At 42.6% G+C, this 20,899-nt stretch overlaps 2 protein-coding genes across 2 annotated transcripts; both read right to left on the reverse strand.

Annotated features, from left to right (window-relative positions):
- Positions 1-295: 295 nt before the first annotated feature.
- Positions 296-15,422, reverse strand: LOC133490755 (M-phase phosphoprotein 9). The gene is made up of 23 exons (XM_061801205.1): positions 15,329-15,422; positions 14,386-14,654; positions 13,278-13,428; positions 13,073-13,162; positions 12,091-12,527; positions 10,527-10,747; positions 10,302-10,414; positions 8,951-9,061; positions 8,677-8,864; positions 7,753-7,902; positions 7,238-7,325; positions 6,296-6,469; positions 6,154-6,201; positions 5,047-5,111; positions 4,840-4,941; positions 4,604-4,750; positions 3,520-3,656; positions 3,306-3,440; positions 2,818-2,938; positions 1,994-2,085; positions 1,762-1,922; positions 1,611-1,685; positions 296-1,524 (listed from the first exon to the last, which is right to left on the reverse strand). The coding sequence occupies exons 2-23, from the start codon at positions 14,613-14,615 to the stop codon at positions 1,420-1,422; spliced, it is 3,141 nt and encodes a 1,046-aa protein (XP_061657189.1). The 5' UTR covers positions 14,616-14,654; positions 15,329-15,422; the 3' UTR covers positions 296-1,419.
- A 243-nt stretch (positions 15,423-15,665) lies between these two features.
- LOC133490708 (cyclin-dependent kinase 2-associated protein 1) lies at positions 15,666-20,479 on the reverse strand. Its single transcript, XM_061801119.1, has 4 exons — positions 20,148-20,479; positions 18,346-18,440; positions 17,250-17,376; positions 15,666-16,143 (listed from the first exon to the last, which is right to left on the reverse strand). Exons 1-4 carry the CDS (start codon positions 20,212-20,214, stop codon positions 16,076-16,078), a joined length of 357 nt encoding a protein of 118 aa, XP_061657103.1. The 5' UTR covers positions 20,215-20,479; the 3' UTR covers positions 15,666-16,075.
- Between the last annotated feature and the right edge of the window lie 420 nt (positions 20,480-20,899).

The raw sequence follows: 20,899 nt of genomic DNA on the forward strand, positions 1-20,899 counted from the left end.
ACTCTTGATTCTGTAGAACTCAAGTGCGATTGTTTGTATTTTTCCATTAGCTTGCAATCACTCATCACAATGTTTTTTTTAAAGCAAAAAAGCATAAACAAATGAATTATACACAAGATGCCAGCTTTTATGTCATTTTTTCATTACCTCTGTCCAGTTGCGCAGCTGCCGTGACGTCTTTTGACAAGTCGATTATCGCACATTCGGAGTATGCCCTCTGCAATTCCCTACTAGACACTAGAAATGGTTAAAACGATGACTACTTTCGCCGAAGAACAGCAAAGCCGCTTGTTCATAACATAAATATAAGTCACATTTATTGTGCAATTGTGGATCACAATCAGTAATAGTTCCGCGGTGGATTTGGCTAGGCATAAAATAAAAAGAAAAGAAAAGACGATGATTGTGCTGGCTCTGGTCCTGCTGCAAAAAAATATGTAAACATGTAAGAAAAGATAACAAAACAACAGAGACAGTCGGAATGTCAGGTAAACATATTTTCTTCAATGTGAATGATGTAAACGAGAGCATATTGCGACTATTTGAAAAGTTCTATAACAAATGTACATACATGTCCTTTGAGTTTAAAAAAAAAAATGCATCTATAAATCTGTGGTTGTAAAAATATAGACTTTCAGAAAAGACGTATCAAAAGTTTCCCCGAGTTGTAGGTAGCATAAAAAACAAAAACAAAAACAAAAAAACGTGCTAACATTAGCATTAGGCCTGTCACGATAATTACTACATTGAATAATGGTTCAATAAATTTAATGGTGATGATAAATTGGCATTGTTGGGCCGACTCCAAGTTGGAGGACTGTGTAGTGAGCTGCGCGTGGAACCGGTCCTGGCTCTGTACAAGACTCCGCAGCCTTCCTCCATGTGGACCACGTAGCACACGAGAGAGACGCTTGGGTGTTTAGGCGGGCTGACGAGGGAAACGGCTGACTCAGTCGGTGCCTTGCTCAGATTTATGCGTTAAAGGGAAAGTTGCCGTAATTCCCGGCCTACAGAGCTCACCTGGTGATAAGCCTCGGTACACAGAAAGAGATTAACGCTAATGCGGCGGTGCTAAGGCTAACACGGGGCTGTTAAACCTAACGCGGCGGCGCTAACGCTATCGCAGTGGTGTTAACGGTAACGCGGGGCTGTTAAACCTAACGCGGTGGTGCTAACGAGGCGGGGCTAATGCTAACTAACGCGGCGGCTGTGAAAAAAAGTCGCGGGAACTACTTACGGTAACTGTTTTACCAAATTTGACTGACAGGTGAAAGGCTCGTCTCTTCAGCGGATCAACCAAACAGTTCTGCTGTTTAAGGGCGGGCGGGGATAAATTTTGGTGATTTCAGAGGAATTTAAAGAAGAAAAAAAACCCCAAAACAATCATTGTTCATCGTGACAGGCCAAGTTAGCACAGTGCTACGCTATGCTAGCGGAGGAGCGCAGGACCCGGAACCTCTTGAGCGTCATACGGATGGACCCAAGATCTCGGTTCAGATGCTCCAGACGCTCCTCTAAGGCCACCTGACACACACACACAAACCAGACGACTTGTGTTACCGGCGCCATGGACCTTGGGTACCGAAAGAAATGCGTTAAGTGCGGCTCACCTGGTCCAGCCTGGTCTTCACGCTCACTCGACCACCCGACGACGACGGCGGCATGCGGCTCAGACATGCCTCGATCTGCACCACACACACACACCGTAAGAGACGCACGTACACAACAGGAGAGACGCTTGCGGTGATGTCTCGGACTGGCCTCGAGTTTCTCCCGCGTGAGCTCGTCAAGAAGTCTCTCGGCCTCTGCCAGGGACTGGACTTTGTTGTCGGAGGCCGGGCAGCCGCCAGGGCATCCTCCTCCTCCTTCGCGCGTCAGCTGCGCGTCACCGCCGTCGGGCGGCGCCGAGCCGACGGCGGCATCTACGTGGGCGGGTCGGGCCGAGGACTGCATCTTAGTCCCACGTGAATTTATTCCCATCCCACTTTCTTACCTTGATGGTCAGCTGACCCAAAGTGTAGTTTCTTCCTGGGACTGCTGCTGTGGAAGGAGTGGCGCCTCGTGTGGTCGGCGTGTGCGTCGCATCTGCAAAATGAAATTGAGAATAATAAGTCTCTCACATACAGAGCGGACTGAAAAAATATATATAGGTATTTTTTATATACAGTGATGCCTCGGTTCTCGTTCCAGAAAACGGTTCGAAAAGTCAATTGTTCGAAAACCGAATCGATGTTTCCCATTACAACGAATGGAAAAATAAATAATCCGTTCCAAGCCAAAAATGTTTGGCTTTTTAAAGCATTATTTTAGCTTTTCCTGGTAACAAACTGCATAGTAGAAATACATCTATAGTTTAAATACTTTATATAATAATAAATAATTTAAGAAATGTATTTTTTGCTTAAAATGTATGCTTTAGTAGGAAAGTACGGGGAATGTATTGCTGTATCTGTGCGATGTTATTTACGGGTTTTTTCAGGGAGTGTTCGAATAGACAATAACAAAGCCTGTCGTGGGTGGGTCAGCTACTTGCACCGCGCGTATTATGTTATTTCCGGGTTTTTGCGGGGGCATCCGAGTACCGATTTTTGTACGAAAACAGAAGCAAAAAAATCTCAATTTACGTTCGAAAACCGATTTGTTCGAAAACCGAGGCTTTACTGTGTGTGTGTGTGTGTATATATATATATATATATATATATATATATATATATATATTTTTTTTTTTTTTTTTAAAGCCTGGTATTCACAATGAAATATAGATTTTTTTTTTTTTTTTTTTTTATAATCACCTGTAAGACTAAGACTTGGACCGACCTGTTGCTGAGGTGCTCCTCGCGTGGCATCCTGTGCCCGAAGGCAGTGGAGTAATTTTCGGTGGGGCAGCGCTTGGGGCTGCCCTTGGTTGGCAACGGGGCAAGTAACATCTCTCTCTTTGCTGACAGGGAACATAATAAGAAATAAGTGGAACACCTAATAATAATCGTAGGAGTCAAAAAAATTTTATGGCCTGCGTGCGACACAAACAGGACAGTGAAATTTATGAATGACTTTTGGAGTCAGAAATCAAGGGTAATGGGTTTTTCAATGATTGTTGATGTTTGGTAACATAACACTTCCAATACCTCAACGTCATCATTTATGATATGATAACTTCAAAATTTGGGACAGATGTGAACAAGAATCACGGAAGTTGACGTACATGATGTGCCTTCGCGGGCCACATGAAATCATCTGCCGGGCCGGCTATGGCCCCCGGGCCTTGAGTTTGACACCTGTGGTCTAAAAAGTTATTTAATACATACTAGGCGTGGTCGCAATGTTGCTCCGTAGTCCCGGCGGAGGCAGCGACGACGACCGATGGCCGTCTGGTGACAAACTCCTCTGACTCCTGAGCGGAGCGCCGGCGCCGCCAAACGACGGCCTGTGATTGGCCAGCCCTGCGAGCGAGCGTGCGCGCGCGTAGTTGGTCGGGTTAAAAAAAAAAAATGGCGGCGCTCACTAGCTTGTCGTTCTTACAGGGGGCTCTGCTCTCAGTGGCTCGGGTCTCCTCCAGCTCGATCAGCGCCCTCATGATGGGGGTCAGGAGGCCGGCACCCTCCTCCCGTCGTCTGGATGGGGGCGACGTTCGGTCGGGGTCTCGGGAGGATGTGCACCTGTGGGACCGGAATGAAAATTTTGAGGACAACAAAATGACCGTGATTACTGGCCTATAAATCGCAACTTTTTTTCCACGCGCTTTCAACCCTGCGGTTTATACGGTGATGCAGCTAATTTGTGCATTTTTTCCTAACGGCCGCAAGGGTGGCACTCGAGCGGAAAAGGTAGGAGTGAGACCGGTGGAATATATGTGCCGAGGAAGTGACATTTACCGGCCCTGTTAGAGCTGCGCTGGCGTTAGCGCTGTGTTCGCGTGTTGCTGCTGTGTCACTGGCGTGTCTTCGTGATATTTACCGGTAAGTTTTATTTTAACCGGCCCTGTTAGCGTTAGCGCGGCACTCGCGTTAAACTCTTTCTGTGTACCGTCTTTCTTTGTAAATATCTCGTGTTTCAATGTGGGCACTTGCGACTTTTACACAGCTGCGGCGTATGTATGTACCAAATGGTATTTCCTCTACAAATGTACTCCGTGAGGCTAGGTGTGCTCTGTAGGCCGGGAATTATGGTAAGCGCTGAAGAATTTAGCTTGATTGCTTGAGCAAGTTCGCTTAGCTGAGCCTCCAAGGTCCGATTGTGGCACAACCAAGAAGCACGATATCTTCTAAGGGACAAACGGCACAAAATGTACGCATCACAAGTAGGGAAAAGTAGCACTAGTAGTATCTAACATAACATGAAGATTTTAGGGAAGGAGGAGCAAATGTACTTGAAACTACTAACCACAGAAACCAAGAGGCTTTGCTAAGCGTACCTAATGTTAACGCTACTAGCTACTGGTAAAGGGTTACAATAGGCTAGTAGTCCCTAATACCACACTACAGAGTTCAAAGAAGAGTAAGGCCAGTGTTAAGCCAGGGTAAGTGGGGCAAATGTAAGCCTACAAGCCACATGTAAATGTACTTGCAAATAACGTAGCACGCACCATTTTAATAATCATACTTGCCTCGTCGGCGTCTCAGAAGGGAACGCTGATTTTGTAGCGGCAGCCGCCTGGCGGACATCCGGACGGGGCGGCGACCTCCTGTGGGCGGCGTCCGGCTCGGTGTTGCCCCGACCAGGCGAGTGAAGCGGGTCAGGGTGGTGGAAAAGACTGTGGGACACGTTCAGTACGTCACGGTGACGCCACTTCCTGCACAAGTTAAGACGGAGACGGCGGCGTTAGCGTAGCTAGCCGCTCACCCGGCTCCCGACGGCTGGGAGGCAGCGTGGGGGGCGTGGCGGAGCCTGGCCTGGTTCTCGTGCTCCAGCTGCCGCACTTGCGACTCCAATTTAGAAATTGTTCTGTACAAAGAATATAAAAGGCAAAATAATAATTATTCTTTTTTTGCATTTAATGTTGTGACAATACCAAAAAAAACAAAAAAAAACAAAACAAAAAAAAATCACCTTTTCAGGTCGGAAATGACGTCGTTGGCTTGGTAAAGTTTGTCCTCTGTTGATAGCAAGTTGAGCTGTCGAAAACGGGGAAAATAATACATTAATATTATTATATAATATTAAATAATATTCTATTTTATCATAAACATTGTCTAACTGATCAGAAGTAGATTGTTGTCATGTAAACTTGTGACGCGTAAGTGTCCCAGGCTACACTCGCTTTTGTGTAAAAACAATCCCAACTATTGTGCCAAAAAAACCCAACATATAATAACAAAATTAAAATACATAAATTAACAATAGGTATATGACAACCACATAGTTCATATATTGTGAGATTGAATCATAATTTGGATAAAAAGTGCTAGAAATACATGAATATTTTGATCCTTTTTTCAAAAACAAAATAAATACATACATAATCAATTTATAATTAAGGAATTGTATCAAAACAATAATCATATACTACATTATACTGTGGTATTAAACTTACGTCGCATACAGAAAATATTTTGGGGGAATTTTTCAGTAGGGCAAGAGGGCACCAATTTGAACTTTGTAAATTGTAATGTATATTCAAATTATGATACGGGATTACGGTAAAATTTTACACTTAAATACATGATTAAAAATGTATGATTTTTTTCTAAAATGTTATACAAGTTCTATTTTTTTATTAAAAAAAATGTAAAAAGTTCATGACAAAACAAAATAAAATATATTTTTAGACCATTTCCATAGTCCATAATCACAATAGAGTGGCGTTGTCAAACTCAAGGCCCGGGGGCCAGACTCGAACCACCACGTGATTTTATGTGGCCCGCGAAGCTAAATCTAGTGTGTCAATTTCCATGACTCTTGTAAAAATCTGTACCAAAATTTCAACTTGTCATTTATCATAAGTGATAAAGTTGAGATATTCCAAGCAATTTTTGTGTTACCAAACGTGAATAGTTGAAAAACACATTACCCTTGATTTCTGATTCCGAAACAAGTTCATAAATTGATGATGTAAATATGATATGACTAAATATTTGTTTTCACAGTCATAATGGCCCTCTGAGGGAAACCGGAACAACAATAAGGCCCGTGAGAAAAACGGAGTTTACTGCTTACCTTCAGTCTGTCGTTATCCTTCAGCACGCCGTCGTATTTTGCAAGAAGCTGTAGAAAAACGGAAAAAAAAAAAAAAAAAAAAAAAAACGATGGCGGTCACGGGTCGTCGCCTTTTGAACGCCCCGGTCTGGGCCCGCCTCACCTCTTTCTTGGCCTGGGCCTCGCGATCTCTCCTGGCCTCGCAGTCGTCGGCCTGCCGCCGAGCCTTCAGCGCGGCCGCCGCCTTCTCCCTGGCCGAGCGCTTGCTGTCCTCCAGACGCTGGCGCAGTGACTTGACGGTGGCGCCCGCCACTGCGTAGCGCTCGGGCCACTCCGCCTGAACACGCCAATCGGAGACACGTTTAGAGATGCTCCTTCATAATTTGTGTTCACAAAAAATGGAAATTAAAGTGGATTTTTCATCTTGCTGTGTCACTATACACTTTCTTTGTTCTATTTTGTTTCTGCTATGATTCCGACAGACGGAACTGTGATGAGGGGATTGCTCAAATGCTAACAGTAGGTAAGCTAACATGTGGAAAAATAGTCACCATAAATGCAAAGAAAAACCAGCAAATGTGGAAACAGGAGAAATATGTAAAAAAAAAAAAAATTAAAAAAGTGACTTCGTTTGGGGAAATGAAAATGTGGACTTTTGAAGACGTGGGAACTATTTACCGTCATTTCGGCCTACAAGCCGCAACTCTCCCCCCACCACACGTTTTCAACACTGCGGTTTATGCGGTGATGCGGCTAATTTGTGCATTTTTTTTTCTAACGCCCGTGAGGGGGCACTCGAGCGGAAAACGGTAAGAGTGAGACCGGTGGAATACGTGTGCTGAGGAAGTGACTTTTACCGGCCGTGTTAGCGCTGCGCTAGCGTGTTGCTGCTGTGTTACTAGCGTGTCTCAGTGAAATTTACTGGTGAGTTTGATTTTAAACGACCCTGTTAGCGCGAGCGTGACGCTAGCGTTAAACTCTTTCTGTGTACCGTCCCTGTTAACTGGCCCTGTTAGCATTAACGTTAGCTTTAGATAGAAAAATTAAAAGATATCATTTTGGTTCAGAATAACATGACTGCTCAGTCCCGCGGCGAATGGACTACCAGCTGCTTCGCCAGCGTGACGTTGGTTTCCTCCAGTTGGGCAATCCGTCGGCCGGTTTCAGCCAGTGCTTTCTCGAGATGCTGACATCTGAAAACAATAAAAATAAAATAATAATTTTTAAAAAAAACAAAACAACTTTGACAAAGTTACTCATAATTCAGAGTCATCCGTCTGTCTAGTATATTTGCTTCAAATATAAACTCTTGTGGACCACCACAAATGAGCACTTAAAAACCAAAATGGCAGACTTGCCGTTTTCTCTTCAGGTATGACCGCTTGAGACTTTTTTTTTTTTTTTTTTTTTTTTTTGCGAGTCTACTCATTATTAAATTTCAAGCAACGAGCTTTGCGAGCTGAAATGTTTTTAAAAATTTATTTGGCACTACCAAGGGGAAAAAAAAAAAAAAAAAAAAAACTCGACTGGGAGCCTTCTTTTGTCTTTTAAGGCTTCTTGAGACTAAACTATGTCACTAAACTTCACGTCGCCAAGTAAAACCGGATTCGGGCCACGCACCTGTCCGAGAGCACCCGGTTGCTCCTTTCCAGGTCTCCCGGCAGATGTCGGAGCTCCAGCTTGTCTCGCAGGACTTGAATCTCGCACTCGTAATACGCCTTCAGGTCGGCCACGTGTCGCGAGTGCTTCTCTCTCAGGTTCTGTCGCAACCTGGACGGAAAACACGCCGCGATTCGGTTCAAGTGCAGATACGTGGGTTGAAAAATACATAAAATACAAGTGGAAAATGAAAGTAATCCTGTACAGCGATACCTCGGTTCTCGACCGCTATCGGCTCTGGAAAACGGTTCGAGAAGTGATTTGTTCGAAAACCGAATCGATGTTTCCCATTGTAATGAATGGAAAAAGAAATAATGCGTTCCAAACCTAAAACCATTAGGCTTTTTAAAGCATTTTTTGAAACTTTTCCTGATAATAAGCTGCATAGTAGAAATACTTGTATAGTTTAGATACTTTATATAATTAGAGCACAGGTGTCAAACTCAAGCCCTGGGGGTCAAACCCGGCCCACCACGTGATTTCATTTGGCCCGCGAAGGCAAATCACCAGTGTCAAAATCCGTGATTCTTGTGAAAATACGTCCCAACATTTCAAATTGTCATGTATCATAAATGATCATGTTGAGATTCGCATTTTTGTGTTACCAAATGTCACGCTTGGTTTCTGATTCCAAACCTAATTCATAAATTTCATGTGCAAATATGATGAGGTGATACAGGTTTTCTACGGTTTCACCATAACGGCCCTCTGAGGGAAATCGTAACTACAATGTGGCCCGCGACAAAAATGAGTTTGATACCCCTGTATTAGAGTAATAGTAAGTGTAAATTAATAAACAAATTTTATTGTAAAGAGTTTATTCAGCTATATTATGAAATGTTTTTCAAAATGTTTGTTCAGCGCGGCGTCCCTGGTGGCACTTACAGCGAGAGGACAACGGGATCTTCTAGAGAACCGGAAACGGGCCGCAAAGTACTACTGCGGGTATTGGTGGCTTCCTCCTCGCCGGTCTTCGTCCGCGGGGTGGACGGGACTTCCTGGGACGCATCGGAGGCGCCGTCTAGACTCACAGGCGTCGTGGAGGAAGGCTGGGACGCCCCCGCCGGCACTGGCTGCGAAAATCAAATGTAGAAATTGAGTCAAGGTCCTCGATTTCTACGGGGCCAATCGTCGCGCAGGCAAGCATCAGGTGACTTACCTGCAGCGAGAATGGAGTGGACGCCCCCGAGCGTTCCCAGTCGGAGCGTTTGACGTCCGTCATGTGCTTGTGCTGGTAGATCTCTCGCAGAGAAACGCCGGGGTCCTCCGCCTACGACAAGATGTTACCATAATTTCCGGCCTATAAGCTGCGTCGTTTTTCACACGCTTTCAGCCCTGCGGTTTATGCGGTGATGTGGCTAATCTGTGCATTTTTTCTAACGCCCGCAAGGGGGCACTCAAGCAGAAAAGCTAAGAGTGAGACCAGTGGAATGTATGTGCCGAGAAAGTGACTTTTACCGCTGTTTTTTTTTTTTTTTTTAAACCAGCCCTATTAGTGCTGCACTACCGTTAGCGATGTGCTAGCGTGTTGCTGCTGTTTTACTGCCACATCTCAGTGATTTACGCGTGTTTTTTTTTTAAACCAGCCCTGTTATTGCTGTGCTACCGTGTAGGTGCCACAGCTGTTTTTTTTTGTTATCAGGTTGTTGCTATTTTACGCTAAGCTAAGCTCTTAAAACTTTGAAAACTCTTGTGTAACGTTTTTCTTTGTAAAAATCTCGTGTTTCAATGTGGGCACACAGTTGCAGGGTATGTACCAAATGGTATTTCCTTTACAAATGTACTGGGTGAGTCTTATAATCCTGTGCGCTCTGTAGGCCGGAAATTACGGTACTTTTTATTGTTGGAAAATGTGATTTTAGTCTTGTAAAAATATTGACAACTATGATTTCTTTCCAGGTAGTATAACTTTGTATTTGTGTTTCTACTAAAGAAAATTTTTTTGTAAAGCTATATACTTTCATAATTGTTACTAAGCGTTTTTTCCCTTGTGAAATTCTACTTTGCTAGTAGAACGATGACTGCTTTCTTGTAAAATTCTCTTTCGTGTAGTATAAGAAAGTTAAATTTTAAATTCTGCTAGTAGCATTTTTTTTTTTGTTCAAATGATTTTTTTGTGGAGGAAAAACCCACATTTTTTTCAACAAAATGAGGACTTAATTCTTGTAAAATTTGTATATTTTTGGCTTTTTTTTTTCTCCCCGCCACTTGACATTTTGATCCAAAATTTATGATAATAAATGACTTTGGACAAGCAATTGATGCAGTTTCCAAGCAAGTTTTTCTTTTCCTAACATTGTAAAACTAGAGCATTTCTTTATGTATTTAGAAAAAAAAAAGTATAAAATCTCTTTAAACAAAATGACGACTTAAACATGCTTTGATCCAAGTTGAATGATTAAACATTGAACGTGACCATTGCGCCTTTTCCCAAAATGTCTGCATTGATTGGTTCTGATTGGCTCAAATCGGGTCACGCTACGGCTGCACGGGTGTGTGTGTGTGGTCACCTGATCCGCGGAAGGTTCTCGCAGGAAGTAAGCTGCGCCACCGCTGCCGTGCTCGAGGGCGTCCGGCAGACGGTGGTAGAGGTCGCACTCGTTCAGGCGCCAGTAGGTCAGGCCTGAGCAGAAGGAGGACAACGATGGCTTCTTTCACCAGGACACCGGATCGCCTGAATCAATGGTTCTCAAACGGGGTCCGCAAACCAAGACCCGATGTAAATAAGATGTCACCTGAGGCCTCGGATAAGAGGCTGTCGCTCCTCCTCAGTGAAAAAGAGGCACAGGACGACGACGCGGCGGCGGGACGCTGGAAGTCGGCGCTCTCCGGGGGGGCCGGGCCCGAATGGCCCGTGCTGCGCGGCAGTTCCTGGTACTCGGGGATGCGGGACGCTGGCGTCTTGATCTTTTTGGCTCGTAGTTTTTGCCTCAGAGCCCAGGAGGTCAAAACCTGACTGTACGATTAGCGCAACACAAAAAAAGTTTGTGTCGAAAGCTGTGCTCACACCAGAAAAACGAATGTAGCAAACCTACACTGTGCAAAGACATTTTTGTTACACTATTACTACATAAAAAGAAAAATTGTACAGTTATGACTTTTTTTCAGTACTATTTTTGGGGGGGGGGTAAAATTATGAACATGTAAAAATGATTTTCCCTTGGGGAAAAAAATACTTTAGCTTGTACAAAGTAGACTTAAATTTAGTAAAATTAAAACTTTTTTTCAAAGGAAAAAAATCTGCATGCAAATTAGTTTCTTCTTTTTGCATTTTTTCAACTCTTTTGTTTTTCTTTAACATTTTTTTGTACTTTTTCCACACAAGTGTTAATCTTTAATGTAAAAAATCCATAATTTTTTCATAGTGTATTTTTATTTTTCTCATTCAAATTATGATTTGTTCTAAAAAAATGACTCCATGTACAAATTAGGAATTTCTCATAACATTTATGACTTGTTTTCTTGTTAAAAATATAGACTATTCTTATAACATTATGATGCATTTTATTATTGAGTGCAACAAAATCTGTAAATTTTCCACAAGAGTTATTAAATCACCAAAAAAAAAACATTTTTACCCAAGAAATTCTTACTTTTTCTTTATTATTTTTTGTTCCTTTTAATTTGGTTTGAATGCCAAAACATGAGTTTAATGTAAGTTTGTGTAAATGGCTACGTTGTGTTGATGTCAGGTAATTTTGTGCATGATAGCATGTTTTATAATCAAACTATTATAATTATATATTTTATGTAACATGGGTTCATGAATGTGTACATCACAGGTGTCAAACTCAAGGCCCGGGGGCCAGATTCGGCCTGCCGCATCATTTTATGTGGCCCAAGGAGGCAAAACATGTGTATCAACTTCTATGATCTGTACCGAAATTTCAAATTATAATAAATGATAACGTTGAGAAATTACAATCATTTTTTGTGTTACCAAACAATAGCTGGAAAAACTTTCTGATTCCAAAACGAGTTAATAAATTTAATATGTAAATATAATGAGGCGGTGAAAGATTTTTATCGTGTCACAGCCATACCGCAAGTTCAATGTGGCCCGCGACAAAAATGAATTTAACACCCCTGGCGTACTTGCTCGAAACGCGGTTGATAATTTATGACTCTCTCCTTGAACTGTTTTGTTGTGGCATCATTACACAATTTCAAACCGCGTTACGGTAGGGGCAGCATTTAGTCACAGTTGGGATCAGTCATCGTTGACATTATTAAAAACTTACAAAAAAAATGGTGCAACCTTTAGTTCACTGTAGTATTAGAAGTAGAAACGTGACCCACCCCGAGGTTTTCTGCTGGTGGGCTCCCGACGACTCCTCCTGTCCGTGAGCTTCGGCTCCGTCCCGAGTAATCGCGGCGGCGTCGGCGTCTTCCAACCACCGGTGCTCCCGCATCTCTCCCGTCTCCCAGGCGGAGAGCGTGCCGTAGCCGCTGCTGAGCCCCGTGGCGGCCCTCTCGTCGGCCGGCGGGACGGCGCCGTCGGACCTGTGCGGCGGGGAGGGGGAGCTGAACGGCGAGAGGGCGGCGGGGGCGGCCAGGCTGTCGCTGTCGCTGGGCGCGTGGGCGGGGAAAGAGCAGTCGCCGGGCGTGAGTGGCAACAGGAAGTCTTTACTGGTCGTGGTGTCCTCGCTGGCTTGGATGGCGGCGCCGTGGTTGAAGTCTGCTTGGGGCGGCCGGTTCTGGAGCTGCACCAGCGCCTTGATCTCGTCCTGAATTAACTGTAAAAAATTAAAGTTACATAAATGTGCAAAACAAATGATCGGATTAGTAAAAATATCATTTTTTTTTTAAATTTAATAATCAATTTTCCAATTATGTCTTAACAGAAATAAAATGTCTAAGGTAGTTGCTTGTAATTTTAAAAAAAATAAATATCAATAAAAAATATATATTTGTTTAATTTGTATGTGTTAACATTAAGTTATATCAAATTAGGATTTTATAATTAATTTAGTAATGAAATTGACTAGAATCCTGTATATAATGACTGTGTTCATGGTACAGTTTTTTTTTTTATTTAAAATCAATCAAACAAGATTTGTAAAAAATAAATCAAGAAATTCAGTTTAACACGTTCCCTGCCATTGACGGATATAAACGTCAAATATTCATGTTAACTGGGAAAGCTGGCTGTTAACATAATATAGGGGGGAAAAGCATTTAGATTAATGCAATACTAAAAAAGGGCGGTATGGTGGATCAGCTGGTAAAGCGTTGGCCACACCCCTAAGAGGTCTTCCTCTTAGTCTTGTTGAAGGGGTACCTGTATTTGGCACTGGTACTGTTCTTGCTGTGCGAGGATTTGCTCCTGGTATTGCTTCTCCACAAGCTGGAACAGATGGAGCCATCGGTCCTGAGGTAAGCGAGATAAAACCAGAAGGTAGTCCTCAGCAAAACGTTGGGGTGGGGGGTGGGGTGTGTGGGGGGGGGATTCAACAGGATTGTGAGTCGGCTTTGCGCTGCCGCACCTCGCAGTCCTTCCAGACCTGCGGGTCCGTCTCACCCCCGCTGCGGATCTCCTCCACCAAGGCTCGGAGGGTCTCCAGGGAGCTCGGGTTAATGAACGGGAGGTTCTTGCCTGGAGTGAACGCATCTTCCTCTGTGTTCAGACACAGACCCCTGAAAAAAAATGAAATAAAATCAAACACATGAATACTCGGTTCTCGAACAAATCGGTTTTCGAATGAAAATTTTGAGATTTTTTTGCTTCTGTTTTCGAACGAAAATCGGTACTCGAACGCACCCCCCAAAAAAAAAAAAAACGGGAAAAAACATAACACCCGCGGCCCGACCAGCTGATCCATGACAAGCGTTGTTATTGGATACAGTAGTTGATAGTTTTGCATTACTTTTTTTCTAGTGAATTTTAATAATGCTGCGTTCCATTAGGATTTCTGGATTTTTGTTTTGTTTCAAACTCGCTAACTTGAGCGACAAGTGACTTTTTTTCGTATGTTTCTTTTCGTAAGGAGTAAAAAAATGTTTTTTGCTTTTTTCCCCCCTAGTTATTGTTGTTTAAAGTTATTCTACAATTTTGTTAATACAAAAAAAAGTTTACATGGCTGGGGGCTGAGTCGCAACAGATACGGCAATGCACTAACTTAGCATACTCTACAACTAAAGCATGCATTTAAAGCAAAAAATAAACATACATATTAAGTCATTTTATTATATAAAGTATTTAAACTATACATGTATTTCTACTATGCACTTTGTTAATCAGGAAAAGCTAAGAAAAAAATGCTTTAAAAAGCCACATTTTTTAGGCTTGGAACGCATTATTTCTTTCTCTATTAATTGTAATGGGAAATATCGATTCGGTTTTCGAACAAATCGCTTCTGGAACGGATTGTGGTCGAGAACCGAGGTTGTACTGTACTTTTGGACTGACATCTGGTTGGGAAATCTCTGATCTTGCGTCTTTTCAGGTGTAGTTTCTTGTTTTGCGGGTTTACCCGTGTTAGACACGCACGGCAGGTTTTACGCCGCTATCTGATGTTGGCTTCTACGGCTGAATTTTCTCGTGTTTGAGCATTGAACCGCTGTTAAAACGGGCAACCGAGGCAAACGCCGCACCTGATCTTGTTGTGCGCTGGTGTGCTCTTGACGGTCTGGCTGGCCACGGTACCCCCCGTGGTCTGGGAGGCCGAACATATCCCCTCGGAGGCCCCCAGCCCCGAGGCCGTGGTGGCCTCGGAGGACAGCGGGGACGCCTCGCTCCCCTTGCCCCCTTCGCCGCTGGGCCGGCAGTGGCTCCGCGGCCCGGAGCTGGACACGTCCTCAGAGACGCTGTCATCTGTGGACATGTTTAAGGGCCCGTGCAGAGGTGGGGGGAACTCTGACAGCTTGCAACAAAAAGACATCAAATTGTTAACAAGTTTGAAGTTCTTTTCAGTATCGCGTGGGTCCAACCATGCAACATTGAACCTTATTTTTCAAAATTAATTCATTGTGATAAAATAAGAGTCATCCTTCCTTCCTTCCTTCCTTCCTTCTTCTTTATCTTTCATTTGCTTTAAAATATCACGTATGCATTCCTTCTGTACTTGTGTATTATTGCTAGAATATGGTCTCGCCTGCCGTAATTCACCATTAATTACGCTACTTTGAACAAAATATATATTTTCTACTTTTGACCACCATGTGCATGTACAAATCTCTTTAGCGCATACCCGGCAACTATTGTATGACATTACATGACCAGGTGACCGCTAAACGCTAACCCCGTAGAAGTGTCACCGAGCCAGCAGCAGATGGCGCAGACGTTACCCGGGGAAAGTGCGCCAGATTCGGTCACCGCCGTCGGGTGACGTCGCGAGCTTGTTGTCGTTAACTTGAGCTCGGCGGGCTCCGTTAGCATGCTAGCTTGCTAACTAGTGCCGCATATCGCCACACCGACGGGTGACGCTACGCAACAAGCGGTTAATGTGCATTGGTAGGGTCAATATAACAGTTAAAACATATTAATAACGTAAATGGAATTATGAATGTATTACACCACAACATGAGGTAACCTTACCAGTTTACGAGCGTCGACCTGTCATCCATATTTGTCAGGAAGATGCTAGCCGGGCGCTGATTGGCTCCTAAAATGACGTACGGTACATTGGCAAAAACTTCGCACGTGATTGGTTAACACATTCGCGGTCATGATAAAGGGGCGTTTAGGTGCGCTGGGAAAAAAAACAATTACCCTGAATCAGAAGAGTTTTTCCACGTCTGCCTCCAAAATTGTCACGTTCACGGTTTAAAATCTCAAATTATGATTAACTGTTTATTCGTCTGCATGAGCCCTGGGATTGGCCAGTGACCGTCAAACACCAATCAAACATAAAGGACTGACCAGGACAACTGTATTGAAAATACAATTTATTACACTGCGTAATAAATACATACAAAGATGCAAGTTAACAGCATTTTTCTTTTGATAACAAAACCGACCCGAACACGAATGAATCGACACTCACTCCGTCACTTCTATCAAAAAAGAAGTCGAACCCCTGTACAAGACGTGGCGTCTAGAATTTTTTTTTTGCATGCAAAAAGGAAGGAAGGAAAAAACGAGAAACCGAGATCCCCAAACGTGGGCCGTGGGAAACGAGTTGCGAGTTTGACTCATTCGGACAAAATGGAGTCGAGACGCCGCCCTCCGATTCGGACGTGACATGCAAGTTGAATTTTGAACCGTTTTTTTCTTTTGGTTTTGTTTTGTTTTGTTTAAAGACGCACGTTGCGGAGTCTGCTTGCACGGAATGTGTGATTGTCGCTAGGACCTGGCGTTCCTCTCGGTCTCTGCCAAGCATTCGCGCACCAGGCCGCGGGCGTGGATGATGCCTGTCGACAAATACAAAGAACCGATTGACAGTTCAGTTTCGAAACTAACGCAAAACGGCCGCGTTCGAAATCATTCAATCATTCCCTACTTCCTAAACACTACATAAGGATTTGTAGTGGACTTTTTATTGAACTGTAAGGTACAACTTCGGTTCTCCACCACAATCTGTTCCAGAAGGCGGCTCGAGAAGTCATTTGTTCGAACACCAAATCGACATTTCCCATTACAATTAATGGAAAAAGAAATAATGCGTTCCAAGCCGAAAAAAATTGGCTTTTTAAAGCATTGGTTTTTTTCGCTTTTCCTGATAATATACTGCATAGTAGAAATACATGTATAGTTTAAATACTTTATATAATTAGAGCAGAGGTGTCAAACTCAAGGCTCGGGGACCAGATCCGGCCCACAACATGATTTCATGTGGCCCGCGAAGGCAAATCACCAGTGTCAAAATCTGTGATTTTTGTGAAAATATGTCCCAACATTTCAAATTATATTTTATATTATAAAATAATGTAAAAAAATAGATTTATTCTTTTGCTTGAAAAGTATGCTTTAGTAGTAGAGTACATATTTCCCATTACAATTAATGGAAAAAAAAATAATGTGTTCGAAGCTGAAAAAAATTGGCTTTTTAAAGCATTTTTTTTAGCTTTTCTTGAGAATAAACTGCACAGTAAGAAATACATGTAGTTTAAATATTTTATATAATACAAATAATTTACGAAATCTATTTATTTTTTGCTTAAAATGTATGCTTTAGTAGTAGAGTACATATTTCCCATTACAATTAATGGAAAAAGAAATAATGCGTTCCAAGCCCAAAAAATTTGGCTTTTTACAGCATTTTTTTAGATTTTCTTGATAATAAACTCCAAAGCTGCAATACATGTACAGTTTAAAAGTCGGTAAAAGTCACTTCCTCGGCACATGTATTCCACCGGCCTCACTCCTACCTTTTCTGCTCGAGCACCCCTCCCCCTTGCGACGGTTATAAAAAAATGCACAAATTTATTGCATCGCCGCATATACCGCGGGGTTGAAAGCGTGTGAAAAAAGTCCCGGCTTAAGGGCCGGAAATGACGCTCCGGATGGAAAACTTCACCTCTCTTGAGCCTCTCCATGGCGCTCTTGCTGCCGGCGTAGGTGGGGCGGATCTCCTTGCCCAGCTCCTCGATGATGGCCAGCAGCTCGGCGTATTTGTTCTGAGGCACTTGGCTGCCCGTCAAGCCCTGGAAAAGTCACGTGCAAAACGCTTCAGAATTTCAACAATATTTCCAGTCGAAATACACACTTAGCGCGGTTTCGTGCTACGTACATATTCTTTATCCTCTGTGAAAATCGACGCATATCTGCAGCTTACGAAGTTTGTTACAGTAGTTGTGAAACTCTTCTTCGTTTGTGTCTGCATGACTTTATTAGGCCGCTGCCCGTTGACCAAATTGCGCAGAGGCCACCGCAATAAAATAATCATGATGAATCTTAACATTCAGTTTCATGAAGTTATTGTCATATGTTTTTATAAAGTACAACATTATAAGTGCTACTTTCCTTATTCGAAAAAAACACATTACCGGTACAAAAAAAAAATTGTTTTTTTTTTTTTTTTGGGGGGGGGGTACTTGAGTAAATTAAAATAAAAAAAAATAATAATAATTTTAATGTAATTTATTTTTTAAAAATTTTAAATGAAAAAAATAATTTCCATTCATTTAAATAGAACAAAAACCGTAGATACGAGTGTTTTTAGAGTTTTTGAGCATTATCACGGAACAAATTAAACATATCTCAAGCGTTGTTTACTTTTTTAATTTCAATTTTATGCGCAGTACATTTTAAGTCAATCCTTTTCATAGTAGAATTTTTATATTTTCCTATACTTTAGCCAAGCTAGTGCTGTACTGTAAAACAAAAAGTGCTATTGTACATCCGATTATTTCGACTAATATTCTTAATTACAATAAATGTGTTGAAAATTATTTACTGAGCTAAATGAATTTAAAAATGAATTTAACCATTTGGGATGGAACCTAAACGATTGCAACAAATATCAAAGGACGCTTGATAATGCACTTGTAATTGTATTGTCATGTAATTAATGATGTAGTACTGGTTGTAATGTAATTAAAGATGTTTTGCGGCCATACTTGGCCCATAACTGTCGAAAACATTTTGCGAAACCAGGACCAGGAAGGTGTTACCTGTGAGAATCCCAGAGACGGGGGCCCGTAGTCACTCAGCAGAGGTCTGTAGGACTGCAAATGGGCCAGGTTGGCTGATGACTGGAGGCTGCCGACTGTTAAAAAAAAAAAAAATCACATTTCAAGCAGTGATTTATTTTATTTTTTGAATAAATGCAAAGTACATCCATCCATTTTCTTTGCCGCTTATCCTCACGAGGGTCGGGGCCTATTCCGGCTGTCAACGGGGCAGGAGGCGGGGTCCACCCCAAACTGGTCGCCAGCCAATCGCGGGGCACATCGAGACAAACAGCCGCACTCACAATCACACCTTGGGTCCAATTAATGTTGCGTGTTTTGGGGATGTGGGAGGAAACCGGAGTGCCCGGAGGAAACCCACGCAGGCACGGGGGAGAACATGCAAACTCTACACAGGCGAGTCCAGGATCGAACCCGGGTCCTCAGAACTGTGAGGCCAGCGCTTTCCCAGCTGGTCCACCATGCCACCAATTCAAAGTACAGCGAAAACATCTTTGATGTAGCAAAATATTCTCGATGAATGGTGTATTTGAATTTCTCAGACTGAATTACTGCCCAAGTACAGCTCAGTTGTCTTTCACTTTTTAAGTTAAAAACGAGCGTATGGAAGTAAATTAGTGCCAGCAGGATTTGAATTTGAAATGCCACAAAATATAGGATTTAAGTATGAAATGTAAAGTGATCACATTTTCAATAGTTGCTACAATTCGCTGTCTAAAATTCACCGTCTGTGTCACCAGGCGGGGTTACTTCAGGTCAGTGCCGAACAGCCAGCCAATCGCAGTGAAGCTTTCTTAGTCACGTGACATCACATACGAAGAAAGCAGAACTGCGATTGGCTGGCTGTTTGGCTCTGACCTCAAGTTACCCTGGCTGGTGGCACAGACGGTTAATTTTAAACAGCGAATTGTAGCCGGTTGAATTGTTCAAATTAACAAGTTGCACTGAAATACAACAATTGAAAATGTGATCACTTTACATTTCAAATTCAAATCCTGGTTGCACTGATTTACTTCCATACATGTAATCTGTGACAAATGTAGATTTTAAAAACATTTAGGTGCAATTTCAAACTTTTACGTGCAAAAACATGAATGGAATCATTATTTCCGAACACTTTTTTTTATATATATATATATTCAAGAATCCCATAATTTTACAAAAGATTAAAAAATATTAAACGTGATTTTTAAGAATAATAAACACTTTTTTATGAATACTTGGGCCTACGTTAGTGAATTTTCATGTAGTTAAATGTTTTTTGGGGGTTTTTTTTTCGTTACGTGTACTTTGAAACGGTTGCAGTAGCCGGCTTTCGTCGACAGATGTCCGCAAAGAGGCGCCTCTCGCCGGATCAATCAAGCAGCTCGCAGCCGGGGAGCATCATGGAGGGGGGAAGCGGAGCGAGGCTTCCTCGACGAGCCACACGACCGATACATTTTCTTAATGTCGCCGCTTAAAACGGCGCTCACCGGGGCCGAGGGTGGGGAGAGCGCGCGACCCCCGGACACCGACGCCTTCGCTCCCCCGCCACGAAATCCTCTTTTTTGTTGTTGTTGTTTTAATTTCTCCCTCGTCGACATTCGTAATAATGGCGGCTACGAATTAGCTTAGCTCCCAAGGATGTGACCCGACATATGTAACCGGACAGAAAAAAAAAAAAAAAATTCCACGCACACACAACGGGGCTTTCTCTTCAGGTATTCTCCGACAACCACCCCCCAGAATTTAAGCGTCGGTTTAACCGCCTCGCGCGGGGATCCACTCGGTCGTTTTGTGCTCACCCTGGTTCCCCGAAGTTCCCGGAGTGTGTTGGTGGGCATTGGGCTTGTAAGACATTCCCAGAGACATTTTAAATGAAAGAAATCCGAATGACCCGACATTCAGCGAGGCGTCTGTCTCCCACTTTTTTTTTTTTTCTTTCGTTGTTTACGGCGGCGCCGGCAAACATGGCCGTCACTGTTCGATGTTGACACCCAGCCAGGCAGCCGAGGCGACAGCCCCGAGCCCCGGGAGAACGAAAAGCCCCGAAAAGACTCACTTTTGTCGGCCGAAAGCGGCACGTTTTTAACACCAAAGTTCGGACGCTGGGTTTTTGGTTTTTTTTTTTTTTTTGGGACGACTTGGGAAGCAATTTTAACTATTTTTCACGTCACATTTCAGCTCGCTTAACAAGTTTAGTTCGGGAACGTCATAATATTTGACATTTTTTTCCAGTTTTTCAAATTTCATAAATAGACAGGTATGGATTGACTAATCACTTTTTGGGGTGAAATAATGACATTTGCGTCCACCTCTGGGTCGCATACAAATGGTTTGATCCGTTTTTTGACGCCAGTAAATCATTGATTTACACTTGAATTGGCATTTATTATAAAATTATGAACTTTTTAGTAAATCCCACAACCTTATTTGAAATAATGTTGACCCTAGTAATCCATCGAATTACACCTATTCAATTATAATACATGGTTTAAATAGAACATTTTTTGCCCAAATTTTATGGGTTAACTCAATTTTGACCCCAAGAAAAAAA

Source organism: Syngnathoides biaculeatus, chromosome 17, assembly GCF_019802595.1.
Source record: "Syngnathoides biaculeatus isolate LvHL_M chromosome 17, ASM1980259v1, whole genome shotgun sequence".
NCBI lineage: Eukaryota > Metazoa > Chordata > Actinopteri > Syngnathiformes > Syngnathidae > Syngnathoides > Syngnathoides biaculeatus.